The following is a 15,717-nucleotide window of genomic DNA, read 5'->3' as shown; positions in this document are numbered from 1 at the left end:
TGTTAGTCTAAATAAATGAAATCTGTTCTCTAGTGTCAACCATTTTGACCAAAGCATTTTTGTCTTTAATATTATCTATGCTTTTTAGAAAACAATAGGCAACATAATATTTTAATTTGCTAAGTACATTCTCCTCCCTCACCCCCCTACCCCCACTTAGGACTGGGAGTAAACTAGGTATTTCTCCCTTGATGTTGGCTGCAATGAATGGACATGTTCCTGCGGTGAAACTGCTCCTTGATATGGGTTCAGACATTAATGCCCAGATAGAGACCAATAGGAACACGGCTCTCACCTTGGCTTGTTTCCAAGGCCGAGCAGAAGTAGTGAGTTTGCTTCTGGACCGAAAAGCCAATGTTGAACATAGAGCAAAGGTAAGAATTTTTTTTTTCTTTTTTTTTTTTAAAAATTTATTTATTTATTTATTTATACAAGCACTGGGTACAGTCAGAAGTGCGGGAGGGTGAGAGAATTCACCAGAGCCAGAGCAGGGAGCAGAGCAGGCAGAAGGACCGAAGTACACTGCTGAGGGGAGCAGCAGGCGGCAGGAGAGGTCTGCGCGCCATGTGGGACCCTCCTCCGGTGGCCGGGGAGCAGCCGGGGATCGAACCGGCGGTGCAGAGGCTGCGGGCAGCTTCGCAACCCAGCGCTCAACCGCTGCGCCACCGGGGAGGCACAAGGTAAGAATTTTATAACTTGTCAATGACTTCAGATATATTTCTAGTGGAAAGAATATGGAATTTCAACTCAAATCAAATATGTTATTTCAAATTATCCATGAGTTAAAACTGATGCCCCCTGACAGGGGAATTGTGCTACACAGGGTCAGCGACACTTTCACATCCGTGATACTTATTAAAGACAATGAAAAAAAAAAAAAAAGAATAAGTACTTTTTCCAACCTCAGCTGTGAGTGGATCTATCCCCTAGTTTGCAATTTTTGTGTATTATAAGATTATTTTAAGAGTTCTTTAATATAAGAAAAACTTCTTTAATGAGACTTCTTTAATGAGACACATTAAAAACTTCTTTAATGTGTTTATCATTGTTTAAAAAAAGCCGCAGTCAAAAAAGTTATGCTTTGGGCCTCCCAGGTAGCCTAGGTCAGTTGAAGTCTCAGCGCTATCACCACTATGGCGCAGCAGACCTCTCCTGTCTCGACCTCTGCTCCCCTCAGTAGTGTATTTCAGTCAATTCACCTGTTCTGTTCCCCACTCTGTCTCTAGTTAATCCTCTCACCACCCCCGACCCCCATACCTCTGGCCTACACCCCAGTTCTACAATGCAAAAATAAAACATTTAAAAAAAAGTACTGTTTTAATTACAAAAATAAGACAACTAAAATCTAATCTGACTGTGAAAGATACAATTTCATGACTATTTTGGCACTTAGAGTGTTTCGTATTCTTGGTTTATAATTGTTAGGTCCTGGGCCTCCCCTGGTGGTTAAGCGGTTGAGTGCTGGACTGCGTAGCAGCCCACAGCCTCTGCAGCGCTGGTTCAATCCCTGGCCACCGGCGAGGGTCCCACATGGCACGCAGACCTCTCCTGCCGCCCGCTGCTCCCCTCAGCAGTGTATTTCGGTCCATCTGCCTGTTCTGTTCCCCACTCTGGCTCTGGTGAATTCTCTCACCCTCCCGCGCTACTGACTGTACCCGTGCTTGTATAAATAAATAAATCTTTAAAAATATATATATATATAATTGTTAGGTCCCTAGAGTCCTTGTAATAAGTAACTTACATAGAATTCTTTATAATCAATGGCCAATCTAGAGTCATTCAAATTGAAAAGGTTTACATGAAAGCTCATATTTCCTCATAAACTTTATTTGTATTATTTCTTAAAATTTAAGGCAACATTTATTTTTTTAAGATTTATTTATTTATTCATTCATTCATTCATTCATTTATTTATTTATACAAGCACGGGGTACAGTCAGAAGCGCGGGAGGGTGAGAGAATTCACCAGAGCCAGAGCAGGGAGCAGAGCAGGCAGAAGGACTGAAGTACACTGCTGAGGGGAGCAGCGGGCGGCAGGAGAGGTCTGCGCGCCATGTGGGACCCTCCTCCGGTGGCCGGGGAGCAGCTGAGGATCGAACCGACACTGCAGAGGCTGCGGGCAGCTTTGCAACCCAGCGCTCAACCGCTGCGCCACCAGGGAGGCCCACACATTTATGTTTTTAATCTAAGAAGTTAGGAAGTATAATTTTCCCACAGACTTTTTATTGCAAAGAGAAATGAGTCTTAACTGCCTTCTAGTTTTCCTTTTTGCGTTATTCAGTGTGACCCACTTATCTATTAGAAGTCCTAGAGAAATTCATTTTTTTTAAAGATTTATTTATTTATGCATGCGAGAACTGGGGAACAGGCCAGAGGTGCGAGGGGTGAGAGGATTCACCAGAGACAGAGTGGGGAGCAGAACAAGCAGATCTACTGAGATACACTGCTGAGGGGAGCAGCTGGCAAGACAGGAGAGGTCTGCTGTGCCATGTGGGTAGCTCCCTGGCCGATGGGTGATTGAACTTGTGCTGCAGAGCCTGCTGATAGCTTCACAGTGCTGAGCTTAACCCCTTGCCCCACCAGGGAGGCCCCTAATGAAATTCATTATTATTTTGGAAATGATACAAGTAGGAAATATCTTTTGGCAAAAATGTTGGCGACTAATGAGAAAAAGACAGGTAAATAAAATTTATGAAGTGACATTTTAATCTATTGACACAAGTGTGAGTAGAATTTAAAGAATTTATTCTGAGTTTTAAAAACTGCATTCTTAGAATGTATTCTCAACAATGTTTTCCCATTGAATATTGTACCACTTAATTTTCTTTTTATTCATTTTTAAACATCTCTTTTGTTGTACAGAAGTTAGTCTCATGTATAAATTTATAACTGTAGAAGCCTATGTTAGGATAAGTGAATTCACTCTAGCTTATCTAACTTAACCTAACAATTTTTACTTCTATTTAGTATAATTCAAGACAATGAATATTGCTTAGCTCTTTTATAAGAGAAAATCAGAATAGAGTTCACTTATAAGTCAATTGCTTTTTAAAGAAATCATATTAATTTATTATAATAATTTTTTGTTTTAAACAGACTGGTCTTACCCCTTTGATGGAAGCTGCATCTGGAGGATATGCAGAGGTTGGAAGAGTTCTCCTTGACAAAGGAGCAGATGTTAATGCCCCTCCTGTGCCTTCCTCAAGAGATACTGCTTTAACAATAGCAGCAGACAAAGGTCACTACAAGTTTTGTGAGCTCCTGATTAATAGGTGAGTAATATATATATTCTATATACAACTTCCTATGATCCCTTTTCAGAGCCTTTAAAGTTATTAAAAGTGTTTTTACTTTATTGACTTAAAAAAATTATTTGCAAGCTATTTTGTAAGTAATAAAAGGCAATAGAGAAAAATAGAAAATGTTAGCTTCTTGTCATAGGAAACATACTATATTAACATTCTTTGATTTTATAGGGGAGCTCATATTGATGTTCGTAATAAGAAGGGAAACACACCACTTTGGTTGGCATCCAATGGTGGTCATTTCGATGTGGTGCAGTTGCTAGTGCAAGCAGGTGCTGATGTGGATGCAGCAGATAATCGAAAAATTACACCTCTTATGTCAGCATTTCGAAAGGTAATTTGACACAGTGGGGAAAAGATAAAATTTAATAATTTTAAACTAATAATAAATTGTGAAATTATGTGAGAATGTTAAATTGATCTTGGAGTATAGACTATTTCCATGCACACATCACTGCTATCTTTCCATTCTCTTTGTGGCCAAATATAAGATTTATGTGGTAGTTCACTATAAGCAACTTAGTTGGTAAATCATTTGATATCTTGCCTGATTTTGTTATGTTGTCCATTAAACACTGCCTTTAAGTACAAGTAATATATATAGATGGATGTCTTCTCTACCTAAGGAGGAACAAAAATGAGTGTATTCTTCAAATTTATTAGTATACATAAGGATATATAGACTGGAAAGTTTATGAAGATCAAAATTCATGACTTTTTTCCACCACTCTTTTATATCCACTGTTTAATAACGTACTTGACACGTGCTAGGTGATCATTAAAAAGCTACTGAGTGAAGACAGTTTGTGTCTCTTAAAAAACTTAAAATTTTTTTTAGACTTTTTTTTTTTTTTTTTTTTAAAGATTTATTTATTTATTTATATAAGCACTGGGTACAGGCAGAAGCGTGGGAGGGTGAGAGAATTCACCAGAGCCAGAGCAGGGACAGAACAGGCAGAATGATGAGAAATACACTGCTGAGGGGAGCAGCAGGCGACGCAGGAGAGTCAGCGCGCCATGTTGGACCCTCACCGGCGGCCAGGGATGAAGCTGGCGGTGCAGAGGCTGCGGGCAGCTTCGCAGCCCAGCGCCCAACCACTGCGCCACCAGGGGAGGCCCTTGACTTAATTCTTTTTAAAAATTTTTTCTTTACTTTTAATTGAGATATAATTTCTAATGACATGTAAAGATCTAAAGTGAAAAGCTCAATTTTGGTAAATGCATACAGTCGTGTAACCCAAGCTCCATATAGTTATAAAATACTTCTATAATCCTAGATAGTTCTATCATACTCATTCCAAAATTCCTTCCCCAGAAGCAACTTCTTTTCTGATTTTTGTCACCATCATTCTCGTTCTTGAGGATTTTTTCAAACCTTAATGGGGGGAAACTATACAAATTTGGTTAATGTTAAAATAGGTATTTTTAGAATTGATTACAGATCACTCAGCCTTTGATAATGACATTTAGAAAGTGTTCTACCTAATACTCAATTCATAGAACTTAGATAAATATGACCATCTACCTTGTCTGAGAGCCAAAATAATTCTTTGCAATCCGGAACATTCTCTTTGTTTCAGGACTAATTTCTCTTTTAGATTTAGGTTAATTTCATGCTTTCAATTTTTATTTTATTAATAGATTGATTTTAGATTTTTTTTCTATAAAGTTTTATTACTTTTAGTGGCAGACTAAATTAAAGAAAAATGTCCTTTGGCCCCCCATATATTCCTTAGCATGTTCTATTTATCTTTTTCAGTTTATTAACGCAACACTTCTTGTTTTCATAATTTGAATTTTAGGTTAGTAAATGATATGGAAGTGATACTATACCTTTCATTTTTAAGTTTAAATATAGGGATAAAATGTTAATGGATTCTTTTGTGTATTTTTTGTTGCGCTCCTTATAGGGTCATGTAAAAGTTGTTCAGTATTTGGTGAAAGAAGTCAATCAGTTCCCTTCTGATATAGAATGCATGAGATACATAGCAACAATTACAGATAAGGTAGGTTTAATATGCTCTTGAAGCACATTTTTGTTATCTATGAAATTAAGTGTCAGTGTGTGCAGTTAACAACTTGTTCTTTTTGTCTTCTATGAGACTAATGACATGATCTTTCTATGCTTTCCTTTTTTTTTTCCTATGCTTTCGTTTTTCCATTTGCAAGTGGAGAATGAATGTAATTCTTTTGATAAATTATTTTGAGATGTCCTTCATTAATATACACTGTAATAATAGTGACTGAAGCTAAAGTTTATTACTTGATCATTAGCCTGATTAGAAAGTGTTTGAAGAACACATTCACTTTTTAGGAAATGGCGCCTTATCTTGATGAAAGACTGATACATGACTAGACTCAAAGGGTAGCTTTATCTGATTTAGGGACTTTTCAGCTGTTTGAGCTTTAATCCCTGAACTTTTTTGTGCTCATTAGCTCAAGTTTGGGGCTTATTTTGTTTTTGTTGTTGTTTTGCTTTGTTTTTTTGACCTGTTAATATAGGATTTTCCTATTTTCATATAATTCCATTTTCTAATATAGGAACTATTGAAAAAATGTCATCAGTGTGTTGAGACAATTGTGAAAGCTAAAGACCAACAGGCTGCAGAAGCAAATAAGAATGCAAGTATTCTTTTAAAGGAACTTGACCTGGAAAAGGTGAGTGGGAGAAATAATTTTCTTTTTCAGAAATTGTTCAAAATCTGCTAGTATAAATCAGCAATATATGACCAATAATCTTCACAAAATCTTTCAAACAGAAATGATTAATAGATTACCAAACCACCATCAATTTTTTATTCTGACCTCAATATTCTGAACCATCTGAGTGAAGGACTTGTTTTCATGCAAATTACAGTTTACCAAATGGTACTACTGTCTAAGTGGTTTTAATACTCATCTGAGAAGAAATTTAGTAAAACACTGGAAATCTGGGGCCTCGCTGGTGGCACAGGTGTTAAAGTCTCAGTGCTATCAAGATATCACAGCCAACGTGGCATGAGTTCAGTCCCCAGCCAGGGAGCTAACCCACATGGCATAAAAGACCTTTCCTACTTGCCCGATGCCCCCCTCAGCAGTGCATTTCAGTAGATCCGCCTATTCTAATACCTACTCTGTCTCTGGTGAATCCTTTCACCACCACCACCCCCACCTCCAGCCTAGACCCCAGTTCTTATATGCATAAATAAACAAACAAACAAAAAGATACTATTGCAACACTATTTACTATAGCTCGAACATGGAAGCAACCTAAATGCCCAGTAGAAGATTGGATCAAGAAAATCCACATAAAGGAATACCATTCAGCCATAAGGAAAAATGAAATGCTGCCATTAACAGCAAAATGAAAGTAGTTCGAGTGAATTATGTATAGTAAAGCAATTCAGAATGAAATATATTGAACATCTATACATTAGACAATTCAACAACCTGAAATACTTATTAAAAATTAGCAGATATTGGTAAGCAGTGAGGTTTCTGAGACTAAGAGGTATTGAGAGGGACGAATGGTCAAAAGGATATAAAGGATGGTGGTGGGGAACAAAAAAGGAAAAAAATAGTAAATAGAATGCTCAATTTTATGAATTAACTAATGCACAGTAAGAATGATTAAAAATTTTTTGACCAGATAGGCAAAATTTAAAATTTAAGTTTGGTGATTGCTATTGATGGCAAGGATGTGGAGAAATTAATAAAAAAAAAAGTCATACTCTATTATGATTTTGATGAATGCTCTAAATTAGTGTAGCTATTAAGATTAATTGACAAATGAATCAAAAAATGATAATGACAATAGACAATAGAGCACAAACCCTTATTCCAGTCATTCATTTATAGATATTTAACCTAAGGTAAATATTTAGACAACAGCTAAAAGACGGGAATGTATAAATACATTCATTGTTGCATTACTTATAATAGAAGGAAAAGTAGAAGCCTTAAAGCTTGTCCTAGAGTATTAAATAAGTTTTAATTTAACTCCATGATAAATTTACCTCCATGATAAATTTGTTTTCAGTTAAAATCATAAGGGGAAAAATTTATATTCACTTTAAAGTGATGTTTGAAGCTAGTTGACTACTGAGGTCCTTTCCCTTGTCTGTAATTTTTATTTTTTTCTATCTACCCAAGGATGTGGTCATTAATTCCCTAAAAAGCCAGTGTGCTTTCATGCCAATAGTGATGAAATTATTTTTAGCTGTGTATGAAAACTCTTAGTCAGTAGACTTTTCTATCAAATGCCTAATGGTTTTTTTTTATTTAAATTTTATTTTTATATTCCCCATATAATTACAACCCCCTTATTTTGACCCCAAGCCCTCCTTTCCCCGCCCCCCACCCCCCATAGAGTGTCTCTGGTTCATAGTTGTTTGTTGATTTTGTATTTTCTTTCTTATAGTTATTCTTTTTCCTGGTCCCTTATTTAAGTTTTCTAGATTCCTGCTATGAGTGAGACCATCCGATATTTTTCTTTTTCTTTCTGGCTTATTTCGCTGAGCATGATCCCTTCCAGCTCCATCCATGTTGCTGCAAATTGCATGGTTTATCTTTTTTGAATGCTGAGTAATATTCCATGGTGTATATGTACCACATCTTCTTAATCCAGTCATCTATTTTTGGGCATTTGGGTTGTTTCCAAAGCTTAGCTATTGTAAATAGTGCTGCTATAAACATAGGGGTGCAGGTGCCCTTTGGAATTGATGTTTCTGTGTCCTTTGGGTAAATACCTAGGAGTGGAATTGCTGGATCATATGGAAGCTCTATGTTTAGTAGGTCAAGAAATCTCCACACAGCTCTCCATAGTGGTTGGACCAGTTTGCACACCCACCAACAGTGCAGGAGAGTTCCTTTTTCTCCACAACCTCGCCAATATTTGTTGTTGCTAGTTTTTTTTAATATGTGCCATTCTCACTGGTGTAAGATGGTATCTCATTGTAGTTTTGATTTGCATTTCCCTGATTGCAAGTGATGTTGAACATTTTTTCATATGCCTGTTGGCCGTTTGCATTTCCTCTTCAGAGAAGTTTCCTTTTAGCTCTTCTACCCATTTTTTTGTTTTTAAAGATGTATTTATTTATTTATATAAGCTCTGGGTACAGTCAGGGTCTGCGCACCATGTGGGACCCTCCTCCAGTGGCCGGGAAGCAGCCAGGGATCGAACCAGTGCTGCAGAGGCTGCGGGCAGCTTCGCAACCCAGCGCTCAACCGCTGTGCCACCGGGGAGGCCCTCTTCTGCCCATTTTTTGACTGGATTATTTTTGTTTTTGTTGAGTCTCATCAGCTCTTTGTAGATTTTTGTGATCAGTCCTTTATCATTAGTGTTGTGTGCAAAAATGTTCTCCCAGTCAGTGGGGTTTCTCTGTTTTTGTTACTGTCTCTTTTGCTGTGCAGAAGCTCTTTAATTTGATGTAGTCCCAGCTGTTTATCTTTGCCTTCACTATCATTGCTTTGGGTGATGTGTCTGTAAAGATGTCTTCGATGTGCATATCACGTAGTGTTTCGCCTATATTTCCTTCTATGTATTTTATGGTTTCAGGTCTGATGTCTAGTTCTTTCATCCATTTTGAGTTGGTTTTTCTGCATGGTGTGAGGTAGTAGTCAAGCTTCATTCTTTTGCATGTAGCGACCCAGTTTTCCCAGCACCATTTATTGAACAAACTTTCTTTGCTCCAATGCATAGTCTTTGCTCCTTTGTCAAAGATTAGTTAACCATAAATCTGTGGGTTTATTTCTGGATTTTCTATTCAATACCATTGGTCTGTATGTCTGTTCTTGTTCCAATACCATGTAGTTTTGATGATTATGGCTTTGTAGTATAGTTTGAAGTCTGGGAGTGTGATGCCTCCATTCCCTTCTGTTTTTTTCAGGAGAACTTTGGCTATTTGGGGGTTTTTGGTGATTCCATATGAATTTCATCAATAATTGTTCTATTTCTTTGAAGAATGACATTGAAATTTTTATTGGAATAGCATTGAATCTGTATATTGCTTTTGGTAGGATGGCCATTTTAATGTTTATTCTTCCAATCCATGAGCAGGGGATGTCTTTCCATTTCTTTGTGTCTTCTATTTCTTTTAACAGTGTTTTATTGTTTTCTTTGTATAAGTCCTTTACCTCTTTTGTTAGATTTATTCCCAAGTATTTGATTTTTTTTGTTTCAATAATAAAAGGGATGGTTTTTTTAAATTTCTTCTTCAGATTTATTGTTTGTGTATAGGAAGGCTCTGATTTTTGCGTGTTGATTTTGTATCCTGCCACTTTACTGAACTGATTGATTAGTTGAATTAGTTTTTCTGTGGAGTTTTTGGGGTTCTCTATGTATATTATCGTAACATCTGCAAATAGTGATAGTTTGACTTCTTCTTTTCCTATTTGGATTCCTTGTATGTCTTTCTCATGTCTTATTGCTCTGGCTTGGACTTCCAGTATTATATTAAAAAGCAGTGGTGAGCGTGGACATCCTTGTCTTGTTCCAGATCCTTTTTTTTTTTACTTTATTTAAAGATTTATTTATTTATTTATACATACAAGCACTGGGTACAGTCAGAAGTGCGGGAGGGTGAGAGAATTCACCAGAGCAGAGTGGGGAGCAGAGCAGGCAGAAAGACCGAGGTACGCTGCTGAGGGGAGCAGCAGGCAGCAGGAGAGGTCTGCGCACCATGTGGGACCCTCCTCCAGTGGCCGGGGAGCAGCCAGGGATTGAACTGGCGCTGCAGAGGCTGCGGGCAGCTTCACAACCCAGCGCTCAACCGCTGTGCCACCAGGGAGCCCCCTTGTTCCAGATCTTAATGGGAATGCTTTCAGCTTTTCACCATTGAGAATGATACTGGCTGTTGGTTTGTCATATATGGCCTTTATGATGTTGAGGTATGTTCCTTGTATCCCAAGAATTTCAAGGGCTTTTATCATGAATGGGTGTTGCACTTTGTCAAAAGCTTTCTCGGCATCTATTGATATTATCATATGGTTTTTATATTTCTTTTTGTTGATGTGTTGGATAATGTTGATTGATTTTCGGATGTTGAACCATCCTTGTGTTCCTGGAATGAATCCTACTTGGTCGTGGTGAATTATCTTATGGATACATTGTTGGATTCTGATAGCTAAAATTTTATTGAGGATTTTTGCATCAGTGTTCATTAGGGAGATTGGCCTGTAGTTTTCTTTTTTTGTGTTGTCCTTGTTCGGTTTTGGTATTAGTGTAATGTTGACTTCATAGAACGTGTTTGGTATTATCCCTTCCTTCTCAATTTTTTGGAAGAGTTTGTGAAGGATAGGCACTAATTCGTTTCTGATCGTTTGGTAGAATTCATTTGTAAATCCCTCAAGTCCTGGGCTTTTGTTTTGGGGAGGTTTTTGATTACCATTTCAGTTTTGCTGCTTGTAATTGGTCTGTTTAGGTGTTCTATTTATTTTTTATCTAGCTTTGAGTGACTGTAGAGTTGTAGGAATTTGTCCATTTCCTCTAGATTGTTGAACTTGTTTCCATATAACTGTTCATAGTAGTTTCTGATTATTCTTTTGATTTCTGCTGTGTCTGTTGTGATTTCTCCTCTTTCATTTATGATCCTTTTTATTTGTTCTTTCTCCCTTTTTTCCTTTGTGAGCCTGGCTAGGGGTTTGTCTATTTTATTTATTTTTTCAAAGAGCCAGCTCTTGGTTTCATTGATCTTTTGGATTGTTTTTTTAGTTTCAATTACATTTATTTCTGCTTTGGTTTTTATTATTTCTTTTCTTCTACTGGTTTTGGGGTTTTTTTGTTTTTCTTTTTTCTAGATCTTTGAGCTTCGAGATTAGGTTGTTTGTTTGAGTTCTTTCTTGTTTCTTGATGTGAGCCTCTATTTCTATATATTTTCCTCTTATTACTGCTTTTGCTGCATCCCATACATTTAGGAAATTGGTGTCCTCCTTGTCATTCAATTCAAAGAATTTTTTAATTTTTTCTTTTATCTCCTCATTAGTCCAGTGGTCTTCCAGTAGTGTGGGTTTCAATCTCCATGAGGTAATAGAGTTCCTTGCCTTCTTTTTATGATTTATTTCTATTTTGATGCCTTCATGGTCAGAAAAGATGGTTGGTATGATTTCAATCTTGGTGTATTTGTTGATGTTTGTCTTGGGTCCCGGTATGTAATCGATTCTGGAGAATGATCCGTGTGCGCTTGAGAAAAATGTGTACTCAGATTTTTTTGGGTTTAGTGTTCTATAGATGTCTGTTAAGCCCAAGCGCTCTAGATCCTTATTTAGAGCTTTAATGTCTTTACTTATTATTTTTTGTCTCGTTGGTCTATCCATTGTTGATAGTGGTGTGTTGAAGTCTCCCACTATGTATGTGTTTTATCTGATGTCTGTTTTCAAAGATGATAATAGTTGTCTGATATATTTTGGTGCTCCTTTGTTTAGTGAATATATGTTAATGAGTGTTATTTCTTCTTGAAGTATTGTCCCCTTGATCAAAATGTAGTGACTGTTGGGGTCTCTTTTTACCTTTTTGAGTTTGAAATCTGTTTTATCTGATATAAGTAAAGCTGTTCCTGCTTTCTTTTTTGGCCCATTTGCTTGTAGGATTGTTTTCCATCCTTTAACTTTGAGTCTGTTTTTATCTTTTGTAGCTAAATGTGTTTCCTGGAGACAGCAAAAGGTTGGATTTTGTTTCTTAATCCAGCCTGCGACTCTGTGTCTTTTTATTGAAGAGTTTAGTCCATTTACATTTAGAGTTAATATTGATATATTAGCATCTGTATTTGCCATTGTGTTTGTCTTTCCTTTAATTTTATTTATTTATTCTTTTAATAACTTTTTTTTTTTTTTGGCCTTCTTTCATTGTTACTCGTCCCTCTGAGGTTCTGGCTTTAGGACTCCTTTTAGTATTTTTTGGAGTGGGGGTTTAATCGTAATGAAATTCCAGGGTTTCTGTTTGTCTGGGAAGGTCCTTATTCGTTCTTCATAGAGGAAGGAGAGCTTTGCGGGATAGAGTATTCTTGGTTGGCATCTGTTTTCTTGGAGTCTGTTGACTATGTCCCTCCACTTTCTTCTTGCCCGTAGTGTTTCTTTGGAGAAGTCTGATGTCAGTCTGATTGGTTTTCCTTTGAATGTTATCTGTTTCTTCCCTCTTGTCAGCTTCATTATTTTTTCCTTGTCTTGGATTCTTGGGAGCTTTACTATTATGTGTCTTGCTGTATTTTTCCTTTCGTCATGGAAGTTTGGTGTTCTTCTTGCTTCTTGTATATCAATTTTCAGCTCCTTCTTCACATTTGGGAAGTTCTCTTCAGTTATTTCCTTGAATATTTTCTCTGTTCCTACATCTCTCTCCTCTCCTTCTGGGATTCCTATAACTCTTATATTTCCTTTCCTAATGGAGTCAGATAGTTCCCGAAGTCTTTCTTTGATCTTTTTCCTTCGTACTTCTCTTTCCTTTTCTGTTTTGGTTCTTTTTATTTCTGTGTCTTCAAGAGTACTTATTTGTTCTTCCATTTCATCTATTCTGCTTTCATTGCTTTTCCCAGAGTTCTTTAGCACCGTCATTAATTCTTTGATCTCCTGCATCAAATGCCTAATGGTTAATATCCTTTACAGGCCATATGGTCTCTATCATAACCATTTGTCTCTGCTATTGTAGCACAAAGCATCTGTAGACAATAGCTAAATGAATGTGACTGTGTTCCAATAAATCTTGATTTATGGACACTAAAATTTGAATTTTATATAATTTTCACATGTCAGGAGATCTTTTTCTCACCAGTTAAGACACAAAAGCCAATCTTAGCCTTAGGGTCATAGAAACTTAAGGCAGGTGACTAGATTTGGCATTTAGACCATAATTTGCTCTTCTCCAATTTAGACAATTAAAAATTCCAGAGACTAATCATTTTACCCCCAGAATGGGAAATTACAGTTTTAAGGAAAATACTTTGCTTGATTTTCGAGAGACCTAAACTCTGTAGACAAATTCAGTGATGAGCCTGTTAGCCTGTTTGGATAATTCCCATAGAATAAGGAGTAACTTGATTTGTTTTCTACTTGTTTCAAACTTTCATTTGTGGTGCTAGACAACTATTAATATTATTATGACTTTCTTTCTGAAACAAATAATACTTTTTAGTACTGACCAAAGCAGATGTTAGCCGAATTTCAAGGTGATTAGAATCATGAATGTGTGTGTCTCTTACAAATTTTACAGAGTAGGGGGAAAATTTGTATAATAGCCTCTTGTCAGTATTTTCCCAGTGAAATTTGTATTATAAGAATCATGATAGGGCCTCCCCGGTGGCGCAGCTGTTGAGTGCTGGGTTGCCAAGCTGCACGCAGCCTCTGCAGCGCTGGTTCAATTCCTGGCTGCTCCCCGGCCACCGGAGGAGGGTCCCACATGGTGCGCAGACCTCTCCTGCCGCCCGCTGCTCCCCTCAACAGTGTACTTTGGTCCTTCTGCCTGCTCTGCTCCCCGCTCTGGCTCTGGTGGATTCTCTCACCCTCCTGCACTTCTGACTGTTCCCAGTGCTTGTATGTATAAATAAATAAATAAATAAATCTTTAAAAAAAAAAGAATCATGATAACTGCATTTTGGGCAAATAGGTAGCTTATAAACAACTTTACTGAGATTTAATTCCTATACCATACATTTCACCCATTTAAAGTGTATAATTCAATGGCTTTTACTATATTCATAGAATTGTACAACCATCACAATAATCAATTTTAGAATATTTTCATTATCCTAAAACAAAAACTCATACCCCTTAGGTTTCAGCCTTCCAAACCCTCCATTCTAGGTAACCACTAATCTACTTTCTGTCTCTTTGGATTTGGTTATTCTGGACATTTCATTTAAATAAAATTACACACTTACATGAATGATTAGAATGGTCCTATGTGACTGCCTTCTTTAACCTCACAATGTTTTCAAGGTTCATCTGTATTGTAGAGCATGTATCAATTATTTCTTTTCAAAACTTAAGCTGAACAATCTTCCTTTTTATAGATGTATCACATATTGTTTTCCACTCATCTGAACATTTAGGTTGTTTTCACTTCAGAAATTTAGGTGTTTTGTTTGATCATGTTTTCATTTCCCTTGAGTATATATCGATGAATGAAGTTGCTAATTTGATGTTGAACCATTTGAGGAAGACAAATTGTTTTCCAATGCTAAACCACTTTGCATTCCTACCAACAGTATATAAATGTTCAATTTCTCCACACCTCACCAATACTTTTTTTTATCTTTCATTATAGCCATCCCAGTGGATGTGAAATGGGTATCTCAATATGGTTTTGATTTGCTTTTCCCTAATGGCTAGTGATATTGAGCATCAATCTCTTCCTGTGTTTATTGACCATGTGTATATGTTCTTTGAATAAATAATCTATTCAGATCCTTTGCCCATTTTTAATTGTCTTTTCATGATTGAGTTTCAAGAGTTTTTTTATATTCTAGATATAAATGCTTTACCAGATGTATGATTTGCATATTTTTCCTCATTTTATGGATTGTCTTTTTACTTTCTTGATAGTTCTTTTGAAGCACAAAAGCTTTTAATTTTGATGATGTCCAGTTTATCTAATTTTTCTTTTGTTGCTCTTATAAATGTGATTTGAAACTGACATCCATGGGAAGCCTCATGGAACATAAATAAGATTATTTCTCCTTTATTTTAAATTATTGTATTTTCATAAGTGATTTGCCTACTATATTTTCAGTCAAGAGAAGAGAGCAGAAAGCAGGCTCTCGCAGCTAAGAGAGAGAAAAGAAAAGAGAAGAGAAAAAAGAAAAAAGAGGAACAGAAAAGGAAGCAGGAAGAAGATGAAGAAAACAAACCTAAGGAGAATTCAGAACTACCAGAAGATGAAGATGAAGAGGAGAATGATGAAGATGGTAAGAAATGACCTATCTGAGTTAGTGATAAAATTCTGTTGTGCTTATCAACTGCATTTTGAGTGCTTCTTGTTTTCGTTATCTATAGTTGCTGTTACTTTAATATGAAATTAATACTTTTATAGTATTTCTGAATATTTTACATTGTAAAGTGATACGGGAAACAGAAGGGGAAGGTAAACACATAATTCAAAGTTTAATTGTAATTTAAAGTAGAACATTGTTTGTCCTATAATGATGCAGTAAAAAACTGGTTTTACCAGCTAGTTTTCATGTTCTTCCCTACTCTTTCCTCCTCCAATTGGAAAATGGGGAGAGGTCTAGCTTCTCAAATTTTTTTTTTAAAGATTTATTTATTTATACATGCAAGAACTAGGGTATAGGCCAGAGTTGTGGGGTGGGGGGTGAAAGGATTCATCAGAGACAGAGTGGGGAGCAGAACAGGCAGATCCACTTTAGTACACTGCTGAGGGGAGCAACAGGCAAGTCAGGAGAGGTCTACTGTGCCATGTGGGTAGCTCCCTGGCCAGGAATCAAACTGG

General features: G+C 36.7%; 1 protein-coding gene across 4 annotated transcripts in view; it reads left to right on the top strand.

The window, feature by feature from the left end:
• ANKHD1 (ankyrin repeat and KH domain containing 1) overlaps positions 1–15,717 on the top strand; it is a 132,077-nt gene that overhangs the window by 100,921 nt on the left and 15,439 nt on the right. For all 4 annotated transcript variants that reach the window (XM_037509152.2, XM_037509151.2, XM_037509150.1 and 1 more), the window contains 6 exons: positions 161–374; positions 3,097–3,272; positions 3,477–3,639; positions 5,216–5,311; positions 5,847–5,963; positions 15,001–15,175. In XM_037509152.2, the coding sequence (XP_037365049.1) occupies positions 161–374; positions 3,097–3,272; positions 3,477–3,639; positions 5,216–5,311; positions 5,847–5,963; positions 15,001–15,175 (941 nt within the window). The remainder of the gene's footprint in view (positions 1–160; positions 375–3,096; positions 3,273–3,476; positions 3,640–5,215; positions 5,312–5,846; positions 5,964–15,000; positions 15,176–15,717) is intronic.

Source organism: Talpa occidentalis, unplaced genomic scaffold, assembly GCF_014898055.3.
Source record: "Talpa occidentalis isolate TD23 unplaced genomic scaffold, MPIMG_talOcc4v2.1 talOcc4.13, whole genome shotgun sequence".
Lineage (NCBI taxonomy): Eukaryota > Metazoa > Chordata > Mammalia > Eulipotyphla > Talpidae > Talpa > Talpa occidentalis.
This window is presented reverse-complemented; position numbering and strand designations above follow the sequence as displayed.